General features: G+C 40.8%; 1 protein-coding gene across 1 annotated transcript in view; it reads right to left on the bottom strand.

Moving 5' to 3' along the window:
• Window positions 1-19511, bottom strand: part of LOC136875300 (transcription factor Sox-9-B) — a 272937-nt gene that overhangs the window by 59563 nt on the left and 193863 nt on the right. Inside the window, exon 2 of the mRNA XM_067148875.2 lies at window positions 6545-6722. Within this exon, the coding sequence (XP_067004976.1) occupies window positions 6545-6722 (178 nt within the window). The remainder of the gene's footprint in view (window positions 1-6544; window positions 6723-19511) is intronic.

The following is a 19511-nucleotide window of genomic DNA, read 5'->3' as shown; positions in this document are numbered from 1 at the left end:
GACTTTTTCGGTTAATTACATTTCTTGATTGTTAAGCTTTGATTTATTTAATCTGTACGTGTATAGTGTACTTGCTTTAAATTCTTTTAAGTAATTAGGAACTGTAAATACTAACATTTCCGGTGTATTGGAACATTTAAAAATGATTTTTAAACTACTCTGACTTTTAAAGTAGGTCTGCACGAAAGCACACAAACAAAACAATATGCAATATTTTAGTGGTTTCCGTGAGAAAATATTATATTACAACGTAAACGTATTTGTGATAAGGAAGATAAGCGGGGCGCTCGGCACATTGATTTGTAGTAAGTTACAGGTTACGAGGCCTTCTTTCATTTTCACGCCCTTCGTGGCCCTTGTCTTCCTTTGGCCGATACCTTCACTTTTCGAAGTGTCGGATCCCCTCCATTTTTTCTCTCTGATTAGTGTTATATAGAGGATGGTTGCCTAGTTGTACTTCCTCTTAAAACAGTAATCACCACTACCAACCGCACCCTATCACTTGTTTACTTAGTCTTTTCTAAAATAATTTCAAAGGAGTTGGAAATTTATATGTTATTCCAATCCCTAATTCCTCTTCCTATAAACGAATATTTACCCCAGTTTGTCCTCCTGAATTTCGACTTTATCTTCATACCATGTATGATCTTTCCTACTTTGAAAACCTCCATTCACGTTTATTCGTCTACTAAAGTAATTTCATGTTAAAGATAACCGAGATATTATGTTTAGCATTGCACAGTCATCATAGAAATCATGAAGATGATCGGGAGTACGTTCTTCGTTTTGTCACTTACATGAAGAAGCTAATTAAAAATAATGGTTTATGAAAAAAGATAGGCATTAGGCATATGCCTGTTAACATGGCACTGTATCCAAATAAAGCCCATCCTTCTCGTTAGAATCTATCGAGAATCCATATTTAAAATTAACACAGTCTAACCGTTAAAACTGTAATGACAAAACGAATAACATTTTTCTGATTGTTGAAGTTTCATTTTTACAGTGAATTTTGCTTCAATATTTGCCTATCACTCCTCCGTCCAAACGCGTCATGCCTAGGAAGAAATGTATAATATATATAATGTAATATAATATAATGTATAATGTATTTACCTAAATGTAGCTGGTACCTTGCGATTTGCCTAAGTGAATCTAGGTATTCTTGGATTTCGATTTGTTTACTATCTTCTCTCTTTCGGTTCTGTGTTGTAAAAGTACAACGTTTCCTTCTATTAAATAAAACAGACATATTAAATTGTCTTCAGTGTATATACCGCTGATATTATTTGGTTAAAATATTCTGCTTTCAGTCAGGGGATAATAAAAATGCTCAAGAGATCGAAAATGGAACTCCAGACTGCAAGAGTGTCCCCAGCCTGTCCGATTCACACTGTTGGGAGATCATGTTTAAGGACCCAACCACGGAAGATTCAAAGAGGTAGCGTAGCCTATTCAGCGAAACATATGACAGAAATGTTGCCGCTAATGTTATTGAATTCAAACACATGCATTAACTGATCTTATTCCTAACAGATTTATCGTTATGTTATCGTAGATTTCTCCCTTCAAAATTAATTATTGCTTCTAATGGAATAATAATAATAATAATAATAATAATAATAATAATAATAATAATAATAATAATAATAATAATAATAATAATAATAATAATAATAAATTCTTTAGCCTATTGCAGATGTTAATTTCTGGAGCCAATCAGGCTCATTTTGGCTTTGGCCGAGGACTGAAGGCCGGATGCCCTTCCTGACACCACGCAATTTTTCCGGATTTGAACCTCAGCCGTCCGCGTGGAAAGCCAGCAGCTAATCTTCTATACTGATCATGTCACCAATTACGATGATAATGATGATCTTAACATATGTCCTTTCAATTTCTATAGAATTTAAGAGACTACATATCGGAATCTTGTCCTCCTTAGGAGTCCTTTAACGTTTGCTAGGGGCTTTACGTCGCACCGACACAGATAGGTCTTATGGCGACGATGGGATAGGAAAGGCCTAGGAGTTGGAAGGAAGCGGCCGTGGCCTTAATTAAGGTACAGCCCCAGCATTTGCCTGGTGCGAAAATGGGAAACCACGGAAAACCATATTCATGGCTGCCGATAGTGGGATTCGAACCTACTATCTCCCGGATGCAAGCTCACAGCCGCGCGCCTCTACGCGCACGGCCAACTCGCCCGGTTCCTTTAACGTGCCGGTTACGAGCAATAGTGTTGTTTTTAAACACACTCAAATGTCACCGAACACGACTGAATTGCCAATTAATATAATAATTTGGAGTCTTCATGCAGTCGGTACGTTCCTAGAACGGCTGATTACAGAATGCAGCTTTTTAAATATGTCATCAAGAACTATGTCGACACTTACTGAAGAAGTATATTATTTTAATTATTTATTGATATAAAATGCCATAAAAAGAAATGTTTGTCATTTGCGGTGCAGTGAGTACGTTATTATAAGGATAAATGTAAATTATGTCCCGTATCGCGCTGAAGGGGTATATCATATATATTTTATAGAACACATCTTTTCTCTTATTATCTGTGCAGAAACACTGTATAACAAACTATGCAAATGCCTTTAAGACCAAAATTAACAATGTCTTTTTCTTTTGTTATTAAGCGCGTGTATGTTATATCTATCAAAGGTGAAATTATGTTTTAAGTTAACTTTATCATTTTACAGGATGGAATTTAATCGAAAATATCGCAGTGCGGCTGATGCCATCAAACGCTGTGAGAGGAAAGGTTGGCGATGGATTATTCTGGATGACTTACACAGTTTTTGCAGCAACAGATCTGGTCCTAATGTCTATATCTTCAGATCTCGGCCTAAAGCCACCTCCTTCGATGATTAACTCGCTAATTTAATCATTAGAAGTATAATGTATTACGAATCCCTGGTCTAAAATAAACTGCCATTTCAACGTCTTGTAACCAAATTCAGAGGATATTGTTAGATGGCATACACATGGAAAGGTGACCATCAACAACAGTGAACAGGCTTCCAAATTGAGATTTTGTCTTAATAATGTATGAATATTACGTAATAATAAAAACGCAAAATATTGCTGAGTTAGGATGTTGATTGTCTTCATCAAAACAGAGTGTTACAATTTTATATTTCAAATTTCCATAGTTCATCACATGTTTCGTATGTTTCGTCTGGTTTCAGTGTATTACCTAGACATTTTTATCTGAAAGGGTCCCCTACTCCTAGACTAATAATTAAAACGAAATAAAAAACAAACCCTAATCCCATGATGCAACAGCCCCGAAGGATCTTGGCCTACCAAGCTGCACAGCCTCCCTCGAGAGACACCATGTCCTTGTGTGCTTGTTGATCCCGAGGGCTGTGCCCGCTCAGGGTTATCCATGCTGGATTGGCCTCGGAGTAGGGCCAGACTAACAAGATGTCCCCCTAGTTGCCTGATATGTGTCTATGCTCGTTCTTCTATTTTTACTTACACAGTTACACTGTTTTGTCTTAACGTCTACTGTATGTCTTCGTGATGCAAAGGGGTTATTTTCGGCAGGGATTTGATTAAGGCTTCCGATGACCTCATGATCCGAAACCTTGCACGTCGGGGCGTTACCGATGTGCGGAGATTAGAGGTGTGTCGGTGATAAGCTGCTCGTTACGGGCGCTTGCGCTCTCTTACTGTCTAGCCAACCTTTCTGTATGGAGGTCTCATCCTCCCCCAATCACAAGTTTCGGGTCGTGGCGAGGTGATGCATGACTGCTGGGAGAGTAGTCGCTAACGGCCCATCTCCAGATACCGGGCGCCCTCTGGAGTGTAAAGACTTAACTCGGCATGCGGGGCTCTGTTGAGTGTTGACCGAATATTTCCCTAGCTACTCGTGGGACCATGGATGGAACCTGGTCTTTTTAGTTTTAAACAACCCACGGCTGCCGGCCTTCAAACGGCGCCCTTTAAAAGAAAGAAGAGAAAGAGGTACACCACAGTGGCATTAGCAGATGAATGTAGCGAAAACCTCCCTCGATTCCTGGTCGCCTCGAGCATCGATGATCAGAGATTCTTAGAAGAATGTCCAACTGAAGATATTGTTCGAGATGGAGTAGAGGAAATGTGCGAGCTTCGTGATGGCTCCGTGGTAATAAAGACATGGACAGGTGAACAGAGTCCACGGCTACTTGAAGCTAAGATATTGAACAATGTGGCAGTCAAAATCAAGAAGCACAAATCCCTGGACTCCTGCAAAGAGGTTATTTTCCACAGGGATTTGATTAAGGCTTAGATGAGGTTATGATCCGAACCCTTGCACGTCGGGGCGTTACCGACGTGCGGAGATTAAAGGGGCATGTCGGTGATAAGCATCCTCGGTACGGAATCTTTCATCTTGAACTTTGACACCCAGTCACTGCCTGAACGTATTAAAGTCGCGATGTACTCTTTGACCGTTCGTCCATATATTCGATCTCCAATGACTCCCAAAATTTTTGCCACACCCCGTTACATTTTTGTGGTTCGTCGGGCTTTGCAAAGTGTGGAAAATGTGAGCATGCTGGTGTCGAGTGTACACCACCGCCAATGTGCGACGATTGCACTGGCGTGCATGCTCCAATATCCAAAGACTGTCCCACGTTTAGGTAGGAGAAAAGATCCAGAAGGTAAACCACTGTTCTGAGGAGCACATTAGGACGTGAACATACGGTTCTAATGCATATTCTCGCATTCACGGATAATTTAAAATTGTTTCCTTTGTGTCTATCTGATTTCATCAATCGATCGAAATCATTCCACTTATATGGAAGCTTTGTTACACTGACAGCTGCGGTTTTGACTGACAACGCAGGGAGCACACTGGATCTTGTGCTACGAGCCTGAAGACTATACGCATGCACACGCAGATTACGTCATGTTTTATGCACAGATATACCTAGAAGCGAGGAGCAGTTATACATTACGTATGTGCCTTTCAACCACCCTCTAACCAGAGATAAAGACAAGGATAGTATGTATTATAGTTGACCAGAAGGGTCCGCCACAACCCCTGTTACTTCTGGCCCGCAGCCTCCCAGAAGTTACAACACAAGAACCTCGCTTATCCGGATTGAGTGGGACCGAAACTGATCCGGATTATCGAAAATCCGGATAATCCGAAACAACTAAAAACAAATACAGTACATGTTATATAATCTATTAACATAAGCTGTACAGTAATACCTTTTTTCAATTGCACAAAAAATATAAGAACACTTTTCGTACATTTACGACTCTGTTTTATGCACTAAAATAATCTGTAGGTTTTTTCTGTTTTACCGTACATTTGTATGGCGTTTGCGCGCAGCACGATCACGAAGACGTTTTCCTAACAACAGTTCTGCCAGTGTGGTTTCAGTCAATAGGCCATCAGTTTGTCCAGCTGCATTGTTGCCTCTCCATGAGTCATTGTTTCTTCTGTTGGAGCGCCGGTTTCATTTACAAATTCACAATCAGTGAATTAATAGTGCGTTGCATTCAGAAGAGCGTGGGTTCGAATCCCACCTTGGCCGTCCTGGGAATGGTTTTCCACAGTTTCCCATTCTGAATTCCAGGGGAAAGTCAGGATGGTACCTTTGATAGACCGTGGCCGAATTACTTCCAATTCCTGTCCTTAACTATCCTTGGCGGAAAAGATATTCAAGAAGAGTCGACGCCGTAAAAGAAATACTATACAAGTAAAAGTAATTTTTTATAATTTTCGATCCGGATAAACCGGAGATCCGGATTAATGAGGGCCGGATAAACGAGGTTCTTGTGTACTACATTACAGTGCCAGAAGATTTCGCTAGTAATTCTGGACCGGTGTTTGTAATCGTGGGAAGAAGTTTGCTTTGTGCTTTGAGTGAAGAATAGTTTCAATTGCAATGAATTTGAGTACCGATAAATGTGGTACACATTAGCTTCTTGTCATACCTAGGTGAACTTGGGGCTATGTAGAAATCAAGAATAGTGCTTGTATCTTTGAATGTTCGCTGCAACACTGCACTGCAGTAAAGTTGCTGTCAATGTTAGTTTCACTGAGCAGAGTAGCTTCGGCTAACAGTGGCCACTGCTTTAACGTGGCTTTTTAACTCTGCGTTCGGGAGGCGGTGTGTTGGTCCGACCGACGGCTGTCATGAGAATGGTTTTCTGTGGTTTTCCATTCTCCTCAATAAGACAAACGCCGTGAAAGATCCTTTCATAGACCGCGGTTTGAATCGTTGTAGTAGGTTAGAGAATCTAAAAAGGGAAATGGATTGACTAAAGTTAGAGGTAGTTGGTATAAGTGAAGTACTTTGGTAGGAAGACCAGGACTTTTGGCGGGCGACTACAGAATTATCAACACAAACTCAAACAGGGGAATTTCAGTAGTTGATTGTGAACAGAAGACAAATATACATTATTTTAATAATTATCGATTAATTAAGCAAATTTGGACTCATCACGCCAGTATACAGCAACGGCATGCATAAGAGTCATGTGATCAGCATTCCATCTTTCTACATCTTTCTATTCAGACATATCAGCTACTCACCGCCACAGTTTCCCCAGGGTCTTACTCAGCTCGGCGTTGTGTAGCTGAGGGTACTGGTCCGCTAACTTCCGTCGAGCTGCTTGAGCCCACACCATGAAAGCGTTCATCGGTCGTTTGATGTGTTGTTTACGCTTCGCCGTCGATTTCTGTGTCACCGGTAGCAAGGTCCAATCGTAACCTAGAAATAATAATTAACATAAATAATAACCTTTAAGGTGAACAGCATGTCGAACAAAAACATACAGTACATAGGGAAGCTTTCTGGTCGGGGATCAATGCCATCTCATCTGGAAAACATTTGGAACCGACTGATGGGGACGTAAAATCCCCGACTGGCCGAGCGAGGTTCGAACGCATGCACCACCGCTTCATGATCTTGTCTTCCGGCATCCCGGGGCGTGGTACGTTCGGATCTAAATAAACTAAATCTAACTTACAGTCTTAGTCCGACTCGTTGGCTAAATGGTCAGCGTACTGGACTTCGGTTCAGAGGATCCCGGGTTCGACTCCCAGCAGGGTCGGGGATTTTAACCTTCATTGGTTAATTCCAGTGGCTCAGGGGCTGGGTGTTTGTGCTATCCCCAACATCCCTGCAACTCACACACAACACTATCCTCCACCACAATAACATGCAACTCTTCCATTATTTCAAAGCTCCCCTTTTTAACGCACCCTTAGTATCACTTCCAAATACGTTGCTGCTCGTATCACATTAGAGTTCGGGGCATTATTACATAGACCGGATTTAATATAGAATTCTGTGCAAATTGTTCTAACACGATTATTTTCTATACATCAGTACATATTTGTCAAGACATTATCTCTTAAAACAACCCAATCTACTGTCTTCCTACCTACAGTCCTGAGTTCACATCGGATGAACGCTTACGAATAGTGATTTCCCTCTAACAACTAGAACATATTATCATTATTATTATTGGTTCTCTTACTGAATATTCTATCATGGCAAGGGTTTATAAATATCACCCTTCATGGGAATACTAGTTAATATGGAGGACAGGAGTTGAGTCCAGCCGTATCACACATCACACAGTGATCATACTGTATAACCAACTACACTAGACTACAGGCATGCAGATTACTTTAAGACTGTGTGCTTTTACAGGTCTTTACACTCGTGAATAGAGCCCTCAATAGAGCCATTTGTCGTTTTCTCTTTCCCTCTCCTTAAAGCATCAGCCTATCTGTCTTCTACAATTCCCCCTTTCCTTCCTATCCCTCTTGTACACCTACTGTACTCTGTACATTGAGGGAGACCTACCTTCCTTCCTGTTCTTCGTGTCCCGTGTCCATGGCTAAATGGTTAGCGTGCTGGCCTTTGGTCACAGGGGTCCCGGGTTCGATTCCCGGCAGGGAATTTTAACCATCATTGGTTAATTTCATTGGCACGGGGGCTGGCTGTATGTGTTGTCTTCATCATCATTTCATCCTTATTACGACGCGCAGGTCTCCTACGGGAGTCAAATCAAAAGACCTGCACCTGGCGAGCCGAACATGTCCTCGGACACTCCCGGCACTAAAAGCAATACGCCATCTCATTTTTTCCTGTTCTCCTTGAGAATCCTAATTATCTCCCTCAAGCTCTTCAACTCATACTCCTTAATGGCTGTTCACACCCATAGTCCCAATTCCTTCATTCCTTAGCCATTCATTCATTAACGAACATAAAATAACGTAGACTGTCAATTTAAAAAATCAAAGGAAATAAATATTGTCTAGGATATTACACAATGAACACATGCCAATAAAGTAAGCAATACGCTAACTTATAAAATGACTGCACTACAATACTAAGTAGGTGACACCTTAAAGGGTTCAATATATATATTTACAATTTGTCTTACGTCGCACTGACACAGGCATGTCTTATGGAAACGATGGGATAGGAGAGGACTAGGTGGGGAAAGAAAGTGGCGTTGGCCTTATTTAAGGTACAGCCCAAGCATTTGCCTGGTGTGAAAATGAGAAAATACGGGAAACCATCATCAGAGCTGCCGGCAATTGGGCTCGAACCACTATCTCCCGATTATTATTATTATTATTTTACAATTGGCTTAACGTCGCACCGACACAGGTAGGTCTTATGGCGACGATGAGATAGGAAAGGCCTAGGAGTGGGAAAGAAGCGGCCGTGGCCTTAATTAAGGTACAGCCCCAGCATTTACCTGGTGTGAAAATGGTAAACCACGGAAAACCATTTTCAGGGCTACCGACAGTGGGGCTCAAACCCACTATCCCCCGGATGCAAGCTCACAGCTGCGTGCCCCTAACCGCACGGCCAACTCGCCCGGTATTATTATTGTTATTATTATTATTATTATTATATCTCACTACGCGCCAACAGAAATGTAAACTGCCGTTAAGTGCTGAAAGCGAAAGCAGTACACAAGAATTACACAACAGTATGGAATGCAAGTAAGATAGGCCTACTACACTATCTGATAAAATAACTACACTACAATTCTAAACTGCACTTAAAAGGATCTTAATTTTACAAGTTAACGGAAATAATCGAAATGTGGTTAACACTAAATACTTAAGACAGATTGTTACAGCTATTACAGCTATAATTATTATATGTCCTAATTTTAATATAATAGGAATAACAGTCTAACTAAAACTAAGGAAATGTTACACTTATTATGTAAATACATAGACAGATTAATATTACTACGCTCAAACAGAAATGAAAATTCCTGTTATGTGTTGAAATATCGAAAGGACTACACAAGGATTACACAATTAAAATCCGATACAAGAATATCACGAATTTCAATAAACGGGGTCCTAGGAGTCAACCTAGAAGGGGTTTTTACGGCCCTGGCAAATGGGAGTGAAATGCGTCGTTGCGACCATCTGCAACAGTAAACTATTGGATTCAGCAAGAGAATCCAACTAGCCTTTTTCACTCCAACTCCCAACTACAAGAGGTTCCCCTGTTAAGCCGAGCAACATAGTGGAAGGTTGGGTAACCAATCCCAGCGGGAAACTGGATCGGTGAACCGATCAGTGCTGGAGGCTCCAAGGTTCACAACCTTGGGAGTACCTTGGTCGGTGTGAAATATCATCGATCTCAGTCTACAGTTTTTCAACTGAGAAAAGCATGGAGGAAATTTCAGCTTAAGCTACTACCCAGGTGGTAACCAATCCACCGTCGTCTTGGTCACGCTAGCGAGCCTTCGGATTTGGGGGAGCCTGCACCGACATACTCGGATGTATCGGAGACTCCACGAAAGATCAGACATAGAGCCAATAATTTCTTTGCTACCTTTAACGCCAATTCTCTCTAGAAGGTTGGAAAACTGAAACAGCTCACAGATATCCTATCTGAACAGCAAATTTTGTTTGCAGCAATTGAGGAAAAGAGATTTAAAGATGAGCAGGCCTTTGAATCTGAAGGTTACAGGATCTTCAATGGTAAACGTGATAAACGTGTCATACAAACTGGCATCCATCTTGACACAGGATTTTTAGTCAACAAAAAGATTCTGGACTCAATCACAAATTTCACGTTTGTGAATAGCAGAGTCTCGACTCTGTCCTTTCGTAGCACAAGCAACATGTATACTATTGTGAACGTTCATGCGCCGATCAACCAAGCGAACAAGAGAGACCCGGAGGGAACTGATAGATTCTGGGAAGAACTTGAGGTAATATTTTTTCCAAGATTCCAAACAAACATACCATTATCTTGCTTGGAGATTTCAATGTCCAGGTAGGCAAAGAGAGAAAGTTCCGAAACATCGTTGGAAACTATCCTGCTCAGAAGAGAACAAATCGTAATGCAGAAGGGCTAACAGGGCTGTGTAAGGCATTTAACCTCGTAACGAAGTCTACTGCTTTCAAACAACTGCCCAAGAAACAGAAGACCTGGAAATCCCCAAATCCCCAGTTTGATGATTTCCAGATTGATCATGTCGCGATCGCACGGAAGGCGCAAAGAGAAATTCAGAATGTGAAAGTTCTAAGAAATGCAAAACTGGATCCAGATCAATATCTATCCAAGATAAAAATCAAACTGCTCCCGAGAAACACAAGGAGAGTTGGAGCCAGAAAGATTGAAAGATCTGATAGAGAAAAACTAGGATCTAACCATGAGTTCACGCAGAAACTACGGTCCATGGATGAAGAGAACTGGGAACAACTGCGTGAGGCCCTGGTCGAAACAGCTTAAGAGACGGTTCAGCTTACTAAGTCCAGGAAGCATTCTTGGTGGAACAGTGAATGCGATAAAGCGATAAGGCAAAGGCAGTTCGCCTGGCAGAAATGGAACTCGCTAAAGAACCAATTCAACTGGAAAAAACTTCTTGAATGAGATAAAGTGTGCAGCAAAAACCATCCGCAGCGTTAAACTCGCTTTTGATAAACACCAGCTGGCTCAAATTGAACAGGGTTTCAAGAAAAATAATACACGCGACTTTTATAAAACACTCAAAAGCAACTTAAGAAAATATGACCCGCTGAGCATACGATTCAGATATTCCAATGATGGAAAACTAGCCCACAACGACTAGGAAAACGGCCAGGTCCTTGCAAAGTACTTTGAATCCCTTCTTAACTGCGAGGCCCTAATATCCACATTCACATTTGAAGATAAAACACAAGTCCACCCAGATTCAGCCCCACCCACGAAAGAGGAAATCAGACAGATTATTCAGTCCTTGAAGAACAATAAAGTGCCGGGTGAAGATTCGATAATAGCTGAATTGTGGAAGTTTGCTAGTGACAATGCAGTGGAGAAATTAACGGACATCATACATGAAATCTGGAATACCCAAAGACTTCCAAGTGACTGGACATTTGCCCTAATCCACCCACTTCATAAGAAAGGCGACAAACGGATGTTAACAACTATCGCGGCATCTCCCTCCTACTCATAACCTAAAAAATTCTCTCTAAAGCTCTTCAAATCAGGGCAGAAGAACAGCTAGATCCAGAGATGGGTTATTACGAAGGGGATTTCAGAAAAAGACGGACATGTGTGGAGCAGATTATGAATCTAAAATCTGTCCTTTCATATCTTAAACTAAGGAGCAAGCTTTTCGTAGTAACGTTCATCGACTTTAAGAAGGCCTATGGTTCAATTGAGAGAACTACCTTAATTCAGATTTTAAAGGAATTTGGCTTGGACGTTAAAACAAGAGCGATCATCCAACAGACTCTCACCAACATCATCTCAAAGGTGTTCAGAGGAGAGACTTCAGATGCCTTTGAAATACCTTCAACATCATTTCATCTATGACGTCAACGTGGTTTCTTCGTGGAACTTCAAGTTCGAGTCATCATCCGCACCCGCGGAATGTTCCAGATTTTCATCAGTATTTGTAAGCCAAATTTTCTTTAATAAGTGAGTAGTTACAAACTGACTGACCTTTTTTTTAATCTTACCAATCTTGAACAGTGGTTTACCCAGTGCTGCGTGTGACGATACTTTGTAGTTCTCCATCATTACTCAAAAATCATCTTTTAATGATAAATCTATTTTCAAAATCTATTTCACAGAAGAAAGACTAGGAGTTTCAAGTGTTCTAAGTTTCAAGGCTAACAAACTGAGAAACTCTCTACAGAATTTCAAATTCTGATTTTCAATTATAAATGTGTTCATGTCATGTCATAATACTTAGAAAGACTTTAGGTGAAAAACTGACACTTTGTGTTTTCGCAAAAGACTATAGGATCTGTGAGATTTATTTATTTTCACAAATTGCACTCAAGAAGATTTACGTTAACCCTTTTGATTTCGACATATTATTTGAATCCTATATCAACATTGCAGGGTGGTGAATTAATTAACATTATTAATAAATTGTTTGAAAAAGGTATAACCATCTATTATTCGCCCTGCGAGTCTATCCTGCTCTGTACCGGCTCCAAACCAACTTCCACTACCTGAGATCCTTCTCATGCCTTACGCCCCAAACTTTTCCTGGTACAATATGTTATCTTAATTTCTTCGTCGACTTTAACGGACTGTTGGGCATGTGATTCAAATGTGATTCTCGGATCGAGAATGAAACCTTTATCTGCTTCTGGGTTTGAAAATGGCTGTAATCTTGTACCTCATCCCCCTGCGGGTGGGGGCGGTAGAATCACACACACGGTATTCCCTGCCTGTCGTAAAGGCGACTAAAAGGGTTCCCAGGAACTATAAACTTAGGATTGTGGGTTGGCGACCATAGGGCCCTTAACTGAGTCCTGGCATTGTTTCCATTTACTAGTGCCAGGCTCCTCACTTTTATCTATCCTATCAGACCTCCCTTGGTCAACTCTTGTTTCTTCCGACTCCGACGGTATTAGAGTATTCGAGGCCTAGGGAGTCTTTCTTTCTCACGCTCTTCGTGGCCCTTGTAATCCTTTGGACGATACCTTCATTTTCCGAAGTGTCGGATCTCTTCCATTTTTTCTCTTTAATTAGTGTTATATAGAAGAAGGTCGCCTAGTTGTACTTCCCCTTAAAACAATAATCACCACCACCACCACCTCGAACCTCAGTTGTCTTGAATAATACATGTACGTAACAATGTTATTCTGGTGACAGCCGGCATATTTTAAACTGTTTCCCACAGAGTTTGAATTCAAACATTTCCGTCCTGAAAGTTTTGTTCTCTATATAGGTTAGAATAAATCTGATGTATTTTATATTTATGCACTTTTATCATCATTATTATTCATTTAATTTTGCAGTTATTCACTAAGTAGTCGCAATAAGCACAACTCGAACTCCAGATTCTCTCTAGATATCGATAAAATCTAGATCTCCCGTTGACATGACAAGAGAAGAAATACTTCAAACTTAAACGAGCAATGAATTCTTGCCCGATATTTATTTATAATATGGGGCATGTTGTTCATATCGCCTCATACTATCAGGCTCTCTCATGGCTTAAGCCTGATAAACGTCGGCAGCTATATATTTTAACGATGGTGTTTAAATTGTTAGGTGAAAACTAGCCGCTCTATATTTCTTCCAAATTCGCCTTTTTATTGACATTTCAGACCTAAATACCCCTTGGAGATCCTTGCTTTCTATTCCAGGGCACCGCACAAGTAAAATTAATTCAGTAAAACTTGCTCAAAGCGGAATCGCAAAGGACCAACATATTTTTCCGAATTAGACAAGTTTCCGTATTACACAAAACATAGGAGTTTTTTGCCTCAAAACAGTAAACAGTAATATTAAATATTATTTATTTAAACTTTACGTATATCTGTCTACGTATGACGCTCGGCTTTTCAGATTGATGATGATGATGCTTGTTGTTTAAAGGGGCCTAACATCTGAGGTCATCGGCCCTCCAGATAGATGTTCGTAGAACTGCAGTGCACTGATTTGTTGATTACGGTTATCACTGCACTTTGTTATTAAGTACAGAATGATATGCAGTGTATCATTTTGGCACTGTTACAACACTATATTATACTATTTCAGAACACCAGATGTATGCTTCTTAAACTTAGTTCCATCATAAAACTCTATGGAGTACTTCACAACACTAAACTTTCTTGCGCAGATCAAACAAAATAACTTGTTTCCTTCTCTTTCTAATCGTGTCTTCCTGAATGCCGTCCTGAGCTGAGTATATTAATTCAATTAATTCAAATTCCCTTTAAACAACGAACATCATTGTCATCATGAAAAAGAGTGGAAGAGTTAGATTTAATAGCAAATTGCTAGTAAGTCACAAAGTACTGCGGGCCTGTTCTCGGGTTCCAATCTTGTTTTGATCTTCATCTTCTCGCTCGTCTCCTTCTTCCGTTTCCTCTTCATTCTCTGCCTTTCTGCTAGAAGGGTTGTAGCTGATTTGAAAATGTGACTGTCGTAAGTAGTTCATCATTTCGAATGAAGTTTTCTGCCTCGCAGGGAACGTTTCTTGCTAAGCACAAGTTGGGTAGTGCCGATGCGTTTTCAAGTACTTCATTTATTTTCCGCTATCCGTATTATCACGTTTTCCTAACACGTATGTCAGTTTGTCCAAACAATGACATTGATCATACCAGCACCAGAAATGCACAAATAATATTGTTCGCAGGATTGCATCAGTTCCTAATATTTTCTGCATTGTACAAGTAGATTTTAAAGAAGTTTTGCATTTTTTCGTTTCCATTTCCGCGTTGAGGAGATTCCGCATTATACAAAAGTAACAACTTTACAATGCCGTAAGCTTCGCCGAGACCGAGAAAATCTTCCGTAGTGGACAAGTTTCCGCTTTATTCAAGTTCCGCTTTGAGCACGTTTTACTGTAGATCATTTGTGGTGACCGGCGTCAGATTATGGAATTCCCTACCCGCTTATGTCAGAGAAAACAGCTCTTTATCAATATTTAAGGTCGCCTGTCGAGACTACCTGCTGAGGACAGCTGACTAAATGGTTGAAGCATGAATGTGTGCATGCCTAAAGATTAGTCAGTTTTCATCATCATCATCTGTTTACCCTCCAGGTTCGGCTTTTCCCTCGGACTCAGCGAGGGATCCCACCTCTACCGCCTCAAGGGCAGTGTCCTGGAGCTTCAGACTCTTAGTCGGGGGATACAACTGGGGAGAATAACCAGTACCTCGCCCAGGCGGCCTCACCTGCTATGCTGAACAGGGGCCTTGTGGAGGGATGGGAAGATTGGAAGGGATAGACAAGGAAGAGGGAAGGAAGCGGCCGTGGCCTTAAGTTAGGTACCATCCCGGCATTCGCCTGGAGGAGAAGTGGGAAACCACGGAAAACCACTTCGAGGATGGCTGAGGTGGGAATCGAACCCACCTCTACTCAGTTGACCTCCCGAGGCTGAGTGGACCCCGTTCCAGCCCTCGTACCACTTTTCAAATTTTCGTGGCAGAGCCGGGAATCGAACCCGGACCTCCGGGGGTGGCAGCTAATCACGCTAACCACTACACCACAGATTAGTCAGTTTTAAGAGTTTTTAATATTAATTTCGTTAGTAATTTATTTAAATACATTTTAATTCTATTAACGTATGTAGTTTTAACTTTCTTAAGTATCTTAGCATTTTATTTATTTTAATTAGTATGTGGTTAGAAGCCCCCGTGGCTCAGGCGGCAGCGCGCCGACCTTTCACCGCTGGATACCGTGGTTCAAACCCCGGTCACGCCATGTGAGATTTGTGCTGGACAAAGGGGAGGCGGGACAGGTTTTTCTCCGGGTACTCTGGTTTTCCCTGTCATCTTTCATTCCAGCAACTCTCTCCACTATCATTTAATTTCATCTGTCAGTCATGAATCATTGCCCCAGAGGAGTGCGACAGGCCTCGGCAGCCGGCACAATTCCTATACTCGCCGCAAGTTGGGGGCTTCATTCATCCCATCCCTGACCCGGTCGTTGACTGGAAAACAGGTTGTAGATTTTCAGTATGTGGTTAAGTGTGAGAGATGGTGGAAAAAGACACTAAAAATAAATAAATAAACAAACAAATAAATAAATACATTTTACCTATGAAAATTTGTCTTGGGCAATAGTTGTCAAATCGGCACCATGGATCCGAGGCGTTCCACAAAACTCTTTCTGGAAGTATGAGAATAATCCGTTAACATTGTGGTTTTCTCTCTAGGATACTGGATTAACGTTCTTCAGTTGGATCATTTTCCAGTTTAAAACATTATCAAGCTTTCACTCCGTACCCTCAAGGGTGACGCCCTTTCTCAGGCCGAAAACATTTGTAGAGGTGATTTGAGGTGAGGAGAAGGTGACGGGGAAGAGGCCGTAGCCAGAAAAATGATCTGTCCCGGCATTTGTTTTAGTGCAGGAGAATGGAAAACAACGGAAAACCGTTCTGAGGAGAGCTGACGGTGGGAACCAGTCGCCCCGACTCCCGAATGTAGAGCTGCAAGACTAGCCAAGACTAATCGCTGTTAAGCCGAAGCCTACTTTCCTTGGTAGTATGTTTGGGCATATATATATACAACTATATATCTATATATATAAAATAAGAGTTTTGTCTGTACATGGCTCAGAATTTGAAAAGAATGGTATTTCTATATCGGTCATGTCCATAGTAACAAGAAAATGTACTTTATACTTTTCCGTAATTTCTGTCTGTCTGTCTGTCTGTCTGTCTGTCTGTCTGTCTGTCTGTCTGTCTGTCTGTCTGTCTGTCTGTCTGTACACGCATCACGAGAAAACGGCTGAAGAGAATTTAATGAAAATCGGTATGTAAAGTCGGGGGATGAGCCGCTACAATCTAGGCTATAAATAATTTTATTCACGCTGAGTGAAATGGTAGTTTAGGGGAAGGCCTTAAATTTAATTCTCGAATATTTATATTATTAGCGGTCCTATCGATAAATACTATATAACTAAAGTTATATAAAATTAAATTTCCAATCAATTATGTCTTATACATTTTTACCGTACCGGCTCTGATAACAGATATTAATGAATTTGTATTTTTGTTGCTAAGTCCATATCAACGCCTAGCCACGAGAAAATGGGTTAACAGAATTTAATGAAAGCCGCTATATAGAGTCGGGGAATAAGTAACTACAGTCTAGGCTGTAAATAATTTTATTCGCCCGAGATGAAATGGTAGTTTAGGGGAAGGCGCCTAAAATTTAATTTTTAAATACCGGTACCTATGTTATTGGTGCTATCGAAAAGTACTACATAACAAAAGTCATAGACAACACAATTTCCGATCATTTATGTTTCATTCAGTTTTACCATGACGAATATAAGAACAAGTGTGAGGACTCGTCGTGTTCAAGTGCGCCCCGCCAGGCAGCGCTAGAGTGGGCAAGCTCCACAGCAACGATCAGATGGTCTTAGGAATGATACTAGAGGAAACTTATTACTCAGTAACTGATAAGTATATACACTACATTTTAAAACCAATGAGAGATTACCATTAAAATACCACGGCAGATACAATGGAAAAAGTCAATCAATATTCTAAAGGCCTTGTCGATGCAACCATTCTTTTCTTTCATTGGTTGTTAGTTTCAGTCCCATTTAATTGTCACAACCTAACCTCTTCTTGATGTCGTCCAAATACTTTATCCTAGGTCTTCCTCTTCCTTTCTTTCCCAGCACTTTCCCTTCAAGTATGTTAGTGATGAAAGTTGGAAAAATCATACATTGAAATAAGACCTACAGTCTTCATCACATGTTGCGGAAAGCACAGGTTACTGGAGTGTACAGTACATATGCAGATAAATAGCATATAACTCCCAGAATATTAAAACAAACACCTATTAACTATTTAAAGGCAATACTCTACTTACCAACCCAATTTGTCGGTTACCGGACTTTCGAAAGCTTGCTGAAGATTTGGCGGGTGTTCGAGATTGTAAATCTCGCCGAATTTCCTTTGTTCTGAAGAAAAATTGGCCCTTCGGATAATGATAAACTTTTTTTTTTGCTATTGTGCTTTACGTCGCACCGAGACAAGTAAGTCTTATGACGACGATGGGATAGGAATGGGATAGGAATAGGAAGGAATCATCCGTAGCCTTAATTAAGGTACAGCCCCAGCATTTGCCTGGTGTGAAAATGGAAAACCACGGAAAACCATCTTCAGGGCTGCCGACAGTGGGGTTCGAACCCACTATCTCCCGATTACTGGATACTGGCCACACTTAAGCGACTGCAGCTATCGAGCTCGGTGATGATAAACAAGTCTGGGGATTATATCCATAACATGTTGAAGACAACAGCCAGCTCCTGACGCATCAACTGTTTGTTTTTTTCTATGGAATCGATACAATCAAAAAATATTTCGCCCCATATCGATTTTGAGTTCAGTTTTCAATTAATTACTTTCTTGGCCTGGAAAATAATGTCACATGAATTTTTCGAAGGACGTGTTAAAAAAACTTTATTGTTGTGAAACCACAGTCCTTTATTTCGGTGAGAACTGAAAATTTACTTTGGTTATTCTCAAGTGTGCATTCCCGTCTTCAATTTCTTTCTTCTTTTCCTGATGGTGTCTACGTTATTTTTCCTGTTGGAAGTTTCACGGATCTTAATCTCACTTGAAAGGTACTCGGCGAATTTGGGAAAATGTGTGGCACTGCTCCTGGACGTAATTTCCATCTCACAAGAGAGAGATCCACGTTTTCACCATTCACTATAAAAGTATCTGATTTTACTATCAAAGCATCAGAGAAATGAACATGACCAATTTGGAATAGCTCTGGCCCATTTTTCAAATTGTTTTATCTCCTTCGGTGGTAAAAAAATCGCATATCATTAACTACTCTACCATAGCCTGACTTACAATCAGGCACAAAACAGTACGGCATGCTGAACTATTAAATTAATCATACATGCTTGAAGTACACAACACACAATGAACTGAGTTTAGGAACTGAAAGCAAAGAAACTTCAACTTATTCACTGAAATATCTCGCACAGTAACGTCTCTCGCACTTTTCTATACCCGGCTTGCCGAAACTACTGGATCCCGTGTTGGGTATAATCGCTAACAGTGCTTGCAGTGGCGGGACCACAAACTACCATGCTATAATGGCTGAGTCCTCACACTTGGTCTTATATTCGTCATGGTTTTACTGTACCGACTATGATAAGAGTAGTATTTCAGAAGGCCTGCAATATCGAAAGCGCATAACACTGATCAACAATAACTTTACATTGACCATTGTTTGTTACTGATCAACAATAACTTTACATTGACCATTGTTTGTTGTGATGTTCTTCGTTTCTGCTGGGGAGTTGGAAAACTTTCTTCTTTAGCATGCCATTCCTCTGGTTCACGTAGCCTCCGTGGCTCAGACGGCAGCGCATCGGCCTCTCATCGCTGGTAACCGTGGTTCAAATCTCGGTCACTCCATGTGAGATTTGTGCTGGACAAAGCGGAGGCAGGGCATGTTTTTCTCCGGGTACTCCGGTTTTCCCTGTCATCTTTCATTCCAGCAACACTCTCTATTCTCATTTCATAGCATCTATCAGTCATTAATGTATCACTGCGAGTGGCGACCCCATCGT

Source organism: Anabrus simplex, chromosome 1 (assembly GCF_040414725.1).
Source record: "Anabrus simplex isolate iqAnaSimp1 chromosome 1, ASM4041472v1, whole genome shotgun sequence".
NCBI lineage: Eukaryota > Metazoa > Arthropoda > Insecta > Orthoptera > Tettigoniidae > Anabrus > Anabrus simplex.
Note: the sequence above shows the minus strand (reverse complement) of the source record. Positions and strands in the feature narration are given on the sequence as shown.